This window comes from Corvus brachyrhynchos, unplaced genomic scaffold, assembly GCF_000691975.1.
Source record: "Corvus brachyrhynchos isolate BGI_N302 unplaced genomic scaffold, ASM69197v1 scaffold56, whole genome shotgun sequence".
In the NCBI taxonomy this organism is placed as follows: Eukaryota; Metazoa; Chordata; class Aves; order Passeriformes; family Corvidae; genus Corvus; species Corvus brachyrhynchos.
Genome location: NW_008238664.1, coordinates 5703896 through 5716515, shown reverse-complemented (window position 1 = coordinate 5716515; position 12620 = coordinate 5703896). Strand labels below are relative to the sequence as shown.

The window sequence follows — 12620 nt, the reverse complement described above, 5'->3', positions numbered from 1 at the left end:
CCCTCCGTCCCCCGGCGGCAGCCATGGCACCGGCACCGCACACAACCAAATCCGGCAGGAACCTGTCCGGCTGCCAAAAGCCGTAGTGCCGTCACCTGGTTCCGCCATCTTTGCAGTACTGGCATCTGCAGTCATGCAGCTTTGCAGTGAGAGTGACCGGATAGACTTCTCTTAACTGCAAACCAATCCTATTTATCTGCAGGTTCAGCTCTACAGCAGACCAGTTTCCCAGTCTTGTTCATCAGGTAGCTCTGTGAATTCCAGTACTGACACAAAATGGTGCAGAAGAGGCAGCAGGTGGAATGACTGAGAATAGGCTGCACCTTTTGGTGGCACTGCAGATTTTTATGATGTTAAACAGATCACAAAACTACGAATAGCTGCCTGTAGCCAACTGTGGACCCAGAATCTTGTGCTAGTGCCCATGTCCCTATAGCTCCCTTCAGACTGTGCTCTAAAGCTGTTTCTGCACTGGCAAGTAGTGCAGAGCAATGGGAATTGATCTGCAGAGTGAAACAACAAGAGCCAAGGAACAAATATTCACACTATGTGCATATAAGACTGGGGGTTACTTCAGACCAAATTGTGCACCAAATGGTTGAATTACATCTTGGAGTTTAGCCCTGTCTCAGAGAAATTAATTCCTGTGCTGAGACCAGCCCACAACATGAATTAAAGCAGCGTGTGTCAATAATTAGAAGAGACATTTTGAAAGCATATTCCTGACCCAAACTAAAGCCCTAACACTACCCAAGGATAAAACAATCAGGATTAATAGGAGTAAACTAGAGTAAATAGGGGTAAACTAGAGTAAAAAACCTTGAAGTACCTTGAAGAAATGGCTGTCAGTGATGCTGCTCTCCAGGACACCCAAGTCTTTCAGTTTCTGTCCAATAAGGCTCAGCATGAGACTGTAGATATTTTCCAGACTCATGCCAGGGGAGCACAGGCTCAAGCAGGACTTCTGGATATCCAGGACAGCTTGATATAGTTCTGCTTGGGGTTTGGTGAACCTGAAGACCATTGAAAAAAGGAGTATCTCACAACTAAATCTGTTTCCAGGAGAAAAGAGGTGCTGTCCCCAGAACCTATTTTGGGGACAGGTTCAGTTCAAGGACAGAGCAAGGGAAAATCAGAAAGCAAAGCAACTGTCTCGTTGTGTGAAAGGCTAGACAAAGGATCACTGCAACATGCCCTTCAATGCACTGTGTATGGTTTCTCAGTTGAGAACCTAACCCCAAAGCAAAGCAAGGTGAAGCTACTGCAGGAAAAAGAATGCACTTGAGCCAAAACATACAGGAATCAAACAAAAACACAGCGACATCACACCAACAAATTCGAAACTGGCAGAGCTATGTACCCATCAACTGAAACTCCTGGTTTTTAACACACAACTGGAGTCAGCCACAGCTGAATGTACAAAAGCCCTCTCTGCACTTTAAGCATGCTGTAATAGCTGAAAATAGCAGTAATCACACATATTCATGTAGTAATTAATGAGGCAGTGGGGAATACAGCTGAACGATTACTTTATATAATTTGATTACTCTGAAGCACCACAGAATGGGACATGGTAAAACTATGATTAAAGGCACACTCAATCCATCAATTACTTAAGAACTTATCAAAATTCTTCAAAAAAACTTATTGCAGCATACCTTCCATTGACAGGCCAGGTACGTGTGATGTCACTCACATAGCAGGAAAATTCACATCCACCATCTAGCAAGACCAGTTCGCCATCCTGGAGAATAACAGGAAAGAATGCTCTGTGGGTCAGTCCAGCTATTAATTGATTTTTCTGTCTGAGAGCAGGAAAGGAGATTATACTTCTGTTTTACAACGCAGCTGCAGAAATGTGAATTCCTTTTGCAGAGTAATATCCCAGGTACTACTGTTTATAAATAGGCTATTCCAGTTGGATTGTTTCTCCGCAAGCTCATCTCTAACGGTTACGCTTCTCTAGTGTTTGAACTTCTAAGACGGAGATTTTGGAGTTAAAAAAAGGCATTCACCTTGAACTGTTCTGCTCTCTGAGACACGAGTCCAATTCACACCAGGATCGCTTACTCCAGCAAATTATGCCTACAACTCCTTTCACTAGAAGTTCCCAGCTATAGTGACTGAAACAGAGGGGGTTTGCAACAAAACCATAGGATTTCTGAGCTCCCCACAGGATCACTAACATTTACCCTTGTCATAGGACATGAGGACCCAGCAAAATCACTGTGTATCACAAAATCTGACAGTGTATCACTGCTGTAAATGCAGTGTTGAATTGCTCGTACCGCCTTCCCCGTTCTCTTCTTGGACTTTCTTGACTGCTCTAACATATCTTTCTGCATCTATCTGGTAATGAAGAAAAAACTTTGGAGATGTGAATCTCCAATTCACTTCAGCAAAACTGTTCCATATCAATTAAATCACTGACTACACATCCCCCAAAAGTCACACAGAAGAAACACAAAGGGCCAGGAACAAAACCACTGTCTTGCTTTCCCTCCTTAAAGGGACTAACAACAAATAGAGAAGGAAGATGTTCAAAAAGTTTGGATTAAATTCTCTACAAATTTACACTGCATGTAGAGATTCATTCCACAGATCCATGACTGTGCCAGCAGACATGATGTGGAATGACAAGCCATAATTGCAGCATGTCAAGGGAAAGAATAAAGCAGCAGAATTTCACTGCTAACGCTACTTCCAGTGCTAGCTGCTATGATTGGGTACAGTTACGTGACACAAACAGATACACAGCAGATAAACCAGCAGTGAGCAGATCTCACTATCCCACTGAATAGACAGGCCATTAACTATCCATTTAAATTGTACTTTTTAACTTTTTCAGAATAGTTGGTTCAATTCTTTAAGGCAAATATGAAATTACAATACCTGTCATATTCCAAGCAATTAAACAAGCTAAGTAACAATTTATTGACTAAGGGAATTCAGCCTTTTGATTGTCCAGTAAATGCCTTATGCTGTGCTTGTCCTCTTTTTTTAAAGCGAAGCCCTCTAAGTAAAAGACTGAATGAAACATTCAGATACCACCCAAAGTAGACACTTTGTTAGCCTATTTGGAAACAAGATCTGTAGGAAGCAGCACACAAAGGAAGAGTTAAGTTTATGGGTTTAACCTCCTACTTAATCATTTTGGAAAAAACAAGTGACAGTCATTTAACTGAACAACTTTAACAGAAGCAACTGGAGTTACATCAGCATGCCTGACCTTGGATGACAGAACAACAAAGGAGGCTTCTTTCTGCCAAAAGCAGCCTGTCATATCTTTTGTACATTTGTCTCTGCAGATCATTTCAAGGTCTGCTAGCATGCCAGCTTCAAGAAAAGACAATGCTAGTGGGAAAGTTTCATCCTGTGTTAAGACAGAGGAAAAATACTCTCCTCTGAAAAGTAAATAGTGAGCAGAGCAGTGAGGGAATACTGCCCCTGAAAATACTTATCTGAATTTAAAGGCCTATTGTCAGGAAAGCTGGAGAGGGTTCAATTCAATGAGAATCTTCGAAATAAGACAAAACATGTTACTCTTCCACCTCTTGACATTTAACACTGATCCTTTCCCTATTTGTTCCCCTTTCCTGCTTTGCTGGGCTACATGGAACCAAAATGCTTTTCAGCTTCACCAGAGCATTTGCCCCTTCTGTTGCAAAGCAAGGCCAAGCAATGCAACTGACAGCAGAAGATCCACCCTGCCCGGGCCTTTGCTCTGCCTGCAACAGTGGCTCCTCTTTTCTGTGAGGCCCCCAGCACCACAAGCTGCTGTGAGAGCAGATATGTTCACTAAATTATCTGCAACCTTGTTTGCAAGTCCTTGCACTGTTCAGAAAATACTGCAGCAAGCACCGAGAGGAAAGAAAGACAAGCCGAATCTGCCACTGACAGTAAAATTAACCAGGGCAGGATTCTTTTCCCTTGCTCACATAAAAAATATGTATTTAAGTGCTTTGATCTGTTCAGTCAAAACAAACAGCAGCTAGGGAACATGTATTTGTGTCACAGCACTGCATTTCAAGTTACTGGACAGCACACAGGTTACCTTGATGAGCTGATTATTCTTCACATAGTGCAAAGTGTTTGATCTGTTGCCACCAGCAACAACAGGGGGATATGCCAAGATGTCAGCACCACGAGCTCGGCACTCGAATTCAAACTAGAGTAACAATTCAGAGAAGAGGAAACCATTAGTGCTGATTCAGGTGATTAACTGCCCTAGAACCATAATAATTCATGTCCTACAACAGTTTTCTTAATTTGTACAGCACAAAGTGAAACTGGAAAGTGAGTTGACTAAATGAAAGCAATCTTGAATGTTCCAAGAACTCTGGAAAAAAAAGAATACAGAACAATCCACTTTTTCAAAGTTTTTCAAGCCTGTACTGGGGCTCAGGGAAGCTCTTTCTGGTATGAGCTGTTCAGTACTGTCTCAAATGCTCACTACCTTGTCATACATCCAGGTGAGGATTTGTTCTTATATAAAGTAATGCTCTTATTTGCCATATGACTTTGTGAATTTTCGAAGATCCTATATGTCAGCATGACAGTAGTCATGGTTTGTTGCTATCTTTTAAAATTGCAAAGTATCACCATATTTACAGCAGTACCTATTTTCATGACTGTTGGACTAAGAAGGTTTGAAAGCATGCGCTACCTTGATGTCTGAGGGGATAGAAGAAAAAGGCACCATAAGCCTCAAGATCTTTACCTGTCTTGAATGATGAAGCTGATGAAAGCATGAAAATTAATAAACTTAATCTATAAAGACCCTCAATATATTAATAGCATGTCTTTTCTATGATTACCAAAATCACATGGGCCAGAACACCCCAGGATGCCTACATAGAGCAAAGGTTTTATAATCCTGGTCCAGATTGAAAAACTGATCTGTAAAATACACTTTAATTAAAGTAGTTTTTACAACTCCGTGCCATGTCAGCACAGGCCCATTCATGTCATAACAGAGGGTCAAATCCTGCTGATGTTTCTTGAACAGGCATTCTCACTGCAATTCCTTACAAAGTTCCTTACCAAATGTGCAGGCCAATTAGTCCTTATTTTTTAACTGAGAGGCATCTAAACTGCTTCAAGATGGCTGTGGTAATCTGATGTAGTAATAGACTAGAGGCAAGAGAAGCAGGCTTTACAAATAGGTGTTATAACTACTTAAATTTTGTACAACAGACCTGTATTATAGGATCATGTAATAACTTTATCTCTGATTGTTTAGCAGGTTTTGCATTTCAACATAGTACAAAAAGATATCAACAGATAGAAACTTAGATAACTGCTACGCTCCTTAAATAAAGGTACAGGAAGTACAGCTGAAGAATTCCTCACACTGACTCTTCTGTGTGTGCAAGGAACCACAAGAGTTGGGTGAAGAAATGTGCTACAGTGGGAGACACATGATAAAGAGATCTGACATTTGTGGTTTCCTGGAAGGATAACCAACATCCAGCCCTTCTATCTCACTTCCAGCTACAAAACACTCACCTTTGCATACAGAAAGGCTTCATCCACAGGGGATTTACTGGCAAACATTGTCTCTGTGAAAGCCTATGAAAAAGAAGGGACATCCAGTTAGCAAGAGAGCCTGAACTTGAGGGAAGTGCCTTTTTTCCACCTGTTATCTTTTGAGGAAGGCCCAAAATCAGCTGGCCCAGAACCAGAGGATTTCACCAACTTCTTTGGTGAAAGTGCTGTCAAGACTAGAACCAGTTAAGCTCTATTCCCTATGAAACTGTATTTAGGGGATGATTAGCTTTTGGGGAAAAAAAAAAAAAAAAAAGATTAGATGATTGAGGCTGATTCCATAGTTTGGCATTTTAGAAGTTGTCTCACCTACAGATTCTCTCAGGTACAATAGGATTGCCTTATGCAGCTTTTCCTTCAGAGAAGGACAACCTGTGCCTCTCTTTTCTACTTGGCTATCTATTTTAATAATATTTACAAAAACATAATTGTATTTAAGGTATCTGTCAGATTTGTTTAAAAGTGGTCAATGAATTCAAAAGGTACTTCAGGGAGAAGGGGGAATGCAGACATATACATAGGAAACTTCTTCAAAAAATCCTGTTACTTCAAAATAAACAGAGTAGATGGGAAAGAAAATTATTTTGAAAAGCCGAGAGGAAGCTGGGAAGACAGTGAAAAGGCTAGCCCTGAACAGATACTGCTTCTAAACAAAGCCTAACAGCTGCTGGCTTGTCTTCAGTGGAGTCACGCTAATTGAGAGAATCTGGTATTCAAAGCAGTCTTCCCATTTCTCCCTGTCCTGTGGAGGGAGCCAAGCCCAGCCAGTGGTGAGACAGAGCAGTTCAGTAACAGATTAGACCAAAGCTCTCCTTCCAACCCATGTCACCTCATCAATGGAATGCACTGGTTCATTTGGAGAGCACACAACCCCATTACCTCTGCTGTCACCCGGCCAGCTATCTTCATTCTCTCAATCTCTGCAGGGGATTTGATCAGCCGAAGGTTTTGCACGAGATGTCGAATGCCCTGGATGCGGTTTTTGCTCCGAGCTTTTACCTCAGCCAGGGGCTGCATGTAGTCAGAGTGCAGCTCTGTATGCACTGGTTTTCTCAAGTCATACCAAATCATGTTTGACTCACCTGGAATACAAAACAAAAGCTGACACAGACAAAAAGAAATACAGAAATGTCCTCCCCATACTAAACTAACTTACTCCTCCTAAACGAGATCTGTTGCTGTATTTGAGAAAAATAATTTTCTCTGAGTCTACATTGACAGACTACAAAGACACTTTCACTGTCACAGAACACAAGCAATCTCTTCTAAGTCTGGAAGATTACCAATTCATAGCATGTAGATTTGACAAATCCCCACTTCTGGGCAAATACTGGGGTTTACAACAATCACTGAATATATGCATCTGGCTCAAATCCATTCAGAGTTCACGTGTCAAAGTTACACTTGTGTAAGCTAAGTAGCCATCACATCACAGCACACCTTCTGAATCGCTCTCCCATTCAGCCTGTCCACATTGTCGATGGAAGGCAATTTACCTTTTTGCATGGCATCAGGATCATTATCAACAATGCCTCAGAACACCTGGGGGAACGACTGTTTATTTCAGTCACTCAAAGATGAGCTTACTGAGAACAAACACATTTTACCCACAGTGGAAATTTATTCACAACATCAGTTAGCACCAACATTCTCCTCATGGGAACATTTTAAATGCAAATGAGTAGAAAAGCCATAGTGAGTCACTGCTGATGTCCACTCAAGCCCTCCTTCTTTGGTGACAGCAACCATTAGCAGGTGCTTACAAAAAGTGTCTAAGAAACTGGGCATTTATTAAAGAGTATTTCCTTTAGCTGCTTTACTGTTTTTCATGGACCTCTTCCCCACAGAATTACAAACTTCTGATTCCATTTTGATATTCCAAATCTTCCATGAATGATCTACAACTTAAAATGTGCCAAACCCTGCCATGTGATAACTTCAGTGTTCCCTTTGTTTTTAAATTAAGAAAACCAGCAATTAATCATTCACAGTCATCCTCTCTGTGCTTTCCCCAACTATACACATCTCATACCCTGCCTTGTTTTCTCATTTTCAGGCTGAGTGGGTTTGTTCAGCATATATCTCACACACATTTCATGATTTTTTTGATCATCCTTTGCCCTGTGACTTACCTATTTTCATGACATCCTTTTTTGAAACAAAGTAACTAGATTCCAAGATGGTATTTAATACTCAAGAATTCTCTCTCTAGTTGTGTGACCCCTCCAGGGTCACACTTGCCCTTATCATATTGTCACGAGCCTTCTTCAGCTTCATTTTATAATGCATTTAAGTTCCCCCTGTGTTATAAGTACTGAGGCTACATGGTGATGTTAGATGCAGAAGAGTATTTCTAAAGGACAGCAGTGTTTGTATTTCAAGAGCAAGTCATCATCTAGCTAAATGTGAGTGGACTAACAAACTCCCTGTGTGGATTATTTTCCAAGTCTATTATGAATAAAAAGCCTTCAAGTTTCCTATACCTCATCTGGTTCTAGCACTGTCAGCAAACAGATATGACTAAAACAGTAACTCAGTCTTTCCTATTCTGTTCCTTAATATTTCATAGATGTGCAGCTGGCATTCACATGGATACACAAGAAAGTCAGAAATCTTCAAAACTACCTATCCATTGGTGGTCAACAAGCTAACACGAACTTCCAAGTGCCTTTGTCACAGCCATACTCCCTGCCCCTCCCCAAGTTCATTTTAGTCTTGAAGTGACGTTACAGACCACCTCCCAAACCTGTACCATTCAGACTCTGCAGAACACACCTCATCTCATTGCCCCTCTATTTTTTGTTACCTTTCAGCTTGGCCACCAAGTGCCTGAACTCCTCAATGGTGTAAGCTTCATCTACTCCTGTGAGAGCAATTGCCCCATCTGGGCCTGATCTGGGCCCGTCCCACAGCTCTCGATTTGGATCTCTCCGGGGCACAAAAAGTATGGATTTGTGAGATGGAAGCGCTTTGCCTGGAATGCTCTGCAGCACCAGGATGCTGTCAGGCTCCTGAAATCCACAGAGGTACAGGAAATTAGTGTCCTGGTGGAAAATATAGGGGATGTCATTGCTCATGTAGTATGTGGGGTTGGACAGCAGAATCACTGTGTGGTCCAAACCATCCAAGCCTTGGGCTTCCTTCTGGATCAACACCATCAGTTTGTGTCGGCGAAGAGCATATTCCACCTGTGACAATCCCGGGGTTACCTCTCCTGTGAATACAAAACAAATCAGATGGAGAAATTCAAGGCACTCAGGGTATTTTACTAGTCACATGCCTGATTCCTGCCTACTCTGTGATGCCTTACATGTGCATGGCTTCCTTGTAATCCCCCACAAGCCTTTCCCTTGCTCCCCTTCAGTTTCCATCCCTACAGCACATCCCCACTCAGTCTGCTTCTCCATCATGCAAAGACAGAAAATGGTTTTAACCAGTTGGATGCTGTGTTACATGTTTCTGCGCAAAGGCAGAAATCACAAAACCTGGTAGATTTAGACAAACAGCCAAATGTTTGCAGAGAACATGTTAAAAAAAAGGGGAAAGGGCAAGGCAAACTGAACTTTGACTGCTAAAAACTGATGGGTTTTACAGCATCTGGACATTGAACAGAAGTTTGCCTCCTGAGGTTGAGCATTAATTTCCTCAGATAAAGCTAGAATGTCTGTTCAAATACACACTAAGTCAACTCATAAAGTGACTATTTCTAAACCACTAGGGGCAGACTGAGTGTCAGAGATTCTGGGAGATCAGGCAGAAGCACAGAGGTTGCAGAGTCTAACCAGTCACAAGATTCCAGGCAGAAACAAACCATGGACTGCATGCTGCTGTCAGACTCCTGTTAAGGGAAGGGATCTTCTCCAGGGCATATGCGGCTTTTCTAATATTTAACAATTCAGATTTTTCCACAGTTAAATACTATAATTCTAATAACACTAACTAAACAAACGATCTCTTAGATGAAAGTACTCTTTCAACTGCTCCAGTCCCAAAAGACACGAAGTACAGTAATCAAGATACTCACCAAAACAAGACTGAAGTTGAAACAACAACCAACAACAGCTGAAGTATGTATTTTTAAAATTGTGAGACTCCCTAATTATGATCTAAATTAATACAAGAGATTTAATCAGTTCTTTGGCTAACACCCTACTTTAACATAGATTGCATTTTGATAGTGTTTGTTAACTTTCCACTTTCATAATCTTTTCTTCCTCTTTCATGTATTACACAGTGACGATTCTAGAACAAAAATTGACATTCGACTTGTATTGCAAGTGGATTCTTGCACGAGTGCAGTGGGAGGGGGAAGTTCTATCCAGAATGTTTTTCCTTGACAAAGGGGTTTAAGAAAATTTTATATGTTGTATTTGCATTAAATTTTACACCTTTTAAACTATATCCTCAATACCTATTAGGTGTAAAAGTCTTTAAAAAGAGCCAAACAGACCCAACAAACCCACCACATTTATTTCACCCTGCAAATGTACAAATGACAGAGAACACAGAAACTGTTTTAATGCAATCTGGCCTCACAATTCTGCAATATTATACTGCAAATTTCCCATATTCCACCGCATTCCAGTCAGCTTTCTAACTGCCACAGTCCAGCGAATTTCAGAAGCTGCAATGGGGTGGAACATGGGGATACCAGCTGTCTTTCAGCTGTGAGGCCTGGAAATTCTCTTTGCATTAAAGGCATTTGCTTTTTAAAACAATAATTGCAATAAACAATGTCATACTATTTTAAGGAAAACACCTCTCCTTTATTAAATGGGAAAATACTATGGAGAGCTAGAATTCACTTCCAGTGTTCCAGCTGCACTTTAAGGAGTCAGCCTCATTTATTAGTGCCCTAAGCAACCTGATCTAATGCTGAAGTTAGCCCAGCTTTGAGCACAGGGGGAACCTGTTAACTGTGAGGTTCCTTCTGACCCGAGTTATTCTACAATTAAATACAGAAGTGTGTGTAGATAGATAGATAGATAGATATATACACACACACTCATCTGTTCTCCCTTTATACCCACCTATGGAAGAACACAGAATGTTTTCCTGGACATATTCTTGAATATATTTTTGCTGCAATTCTTTTTGTTTGTTTTTTTAGATTTAATTGTGGTCATCTTATGCCTACATGCTCATTTTCATGAATCTCAAAAAAATGCACAACCTCAGCTTCTCTTTTATCACTACTGTCTAACTTCGTAGTCACAAGGTTCCTTTTCTCCTTTTCCTCATATTGAATACTCTTCTGAACAGGGCAAATTCTGTAGACAAGTAGTGTCCATCTATCAATGTCCCTCCCCATTCACCTTTGCTGAACTGCACCTTTACTTTGTGACTCACAAGACATGGAATATGAACCATTCTGACAGGTCAGCTTGCATGGAAGACTCCCTCTTAATAACAAACATATTTATTTGCAGGACAACAAGCCCCCAAAACGCCACTGCCACAAAAATTCTGCACCACCCAAGTAAACAACCCTGAGAACATTATGAGAAGAAAGTAAGAAGCTATGAAAGCCATCACATGTGAAGCCTATTTTTGGAATCAGTATCATCTCAGACAAGGAAATTAGCTACTAAATATAATTACTGGCTAATGAAGGTAATCATAAACAGCTGAAACCACAGACAGTTGTCAGCAAATCAATACACTCAGAAAAACAGAGACAAGAAAATGTCAATGACTGGCTCACACAGTGCCCAGACCTCACCTGGTTTGAGCAGATGTGGGTGTGTGAAGGGGCTGGGCTGGCCCAAGTACCGGTTTGGAATCTTCTTCTGCTGGGCAGGCTGGATGGAAAATCTTCGGAGAGCACATGACTTGCAAACTAGAGGAAAAGAAATGCACCATGTCAAGGTAAAAAAACCCCAAAGTTTTCCAGTTAGGAAACTGCAGAAACCCAGGAAGCTCTGTTGGTTTGCACATCCCAATTCATACAACTGGTGTTCAAGAGGCACTCGGTGCTCTCCCTCCCTTGCTTCCCTCAAACATCACAGGGCTCCAAGCACCACACTTGTATATTGTCTCTTCTTGACTATGTCTTCAAAAAATGTCACCCATCTGGAACAATTATACAGTTTTCAAGGCTTTTCCAGTTCTGTTTTTTACTAATAATGCTCCAAAGAAACCATCAAATAACACAGGTTTATACAGGAGTGTGATTTTCTTTTCCTGTATGGAAGATACCCAAGAGTTCCTGTTTATGCATTGACCTTCCATGGCAGTAGCACTAGCTGAACTAGTTACGTATCCCACTTCCAAGCCCACACACAACCACAGCAGGTGAGTTTTAAAGACAGCTACAAGCATGCTTCTGTGAGCTGGGGGTGGGCATGATAAGACAAAAATCTAAAATTAAAAATGAATTGTCAGAAACTTTAGAATTCTCAGTCACAGCATTTTGCAACTGAAGAACTGCTTGTGCCTGAATACAAATCATCAAGACGTGGAAGGAGAGGGTAGTCAGACGGTAAACATCTGATGATTTGGAAATCGGTTGCTGTTTATATTACTTACCATGTACCTACCACAAAACCAGTATGTGCTGCTACAGCATGGCATAGGATTCTTAGAACAAATGCTATTAACTCTTCACTAGCATAAGCAAGCATAATACAAGCAAAACATCTGCTTTTCTGGTAGCTGAGATTCTGAGGCTTACAGCAAAATATACAGACTGTGAATTTGCTGTGGGAGCCAGTATAACTGGCCTCTAATTGCACATCATTTATGCATGACAACTAATAGTCGTAACATGAAGCGTTCACTATGTGATGCTTGGACCCAGGCAGTGAAATGTAGCTACAGCTCTTTGTGCAGTCTAGTTTAAAATTGGCGTTTCCACTGTTTTTCTCCACATACACAGCAGACAAGCAGGGCAGTTCGCAACGAGGCGGCACAGCGGGCATTAAATAAAGCAACGCCTTGAAAGCAGGGAGGAGCATTCTACACCGTTGCTTTATTTTTCAAGTTAGTGCCTGTTCTTTCCTAGGATTCAGCCCTGAGTGCCACCGCGCCGCCGGGAAGAGCCGCTTTCCCGCGGCCCGAGAGGCGAAAGCGGG

General features: G+C 41.4%; 1 protein-coding gene across 1 annotated transcript in view; it reads right to left on the bottom strand.

Moving 5' to 3' along the window:
• The window catches only part of XPNPEP3 (X-prolyl aminopeptidase 3), a gene marked incomplete at its 5' end in the record, with an annotated part of 15976 nt that extends 4427 nt beyond the window's left edge, over nt 1–11549 (bottom strand). The window contains 7 exons of the mRNA XM_008636469.2: nt 830–1013; nt 1659–1744; nt 4055–4168; nt 5509–5571; nt 6427–6629; nt 8354–8761; nt 11270–11549. Coding sequence (XP_008634691.2) covers nt 830–1013; nt 1659–1744; nt 4055–4168; nt 5509–5571; nt 6427–6629; nt 8354–8761; nt 11270–11549 — 1338 coding nt within the window. The remainder of the gene's footprint in view (nt 1–829; nt 1014–1658; nt 1745–4054; nt 4169–5508; nt 5572–6426; nt 6630–8353; nt 8762–11269) is intronic.
• Nucleotides 11550–12620: the final 1071 nt, after the last annotated feature.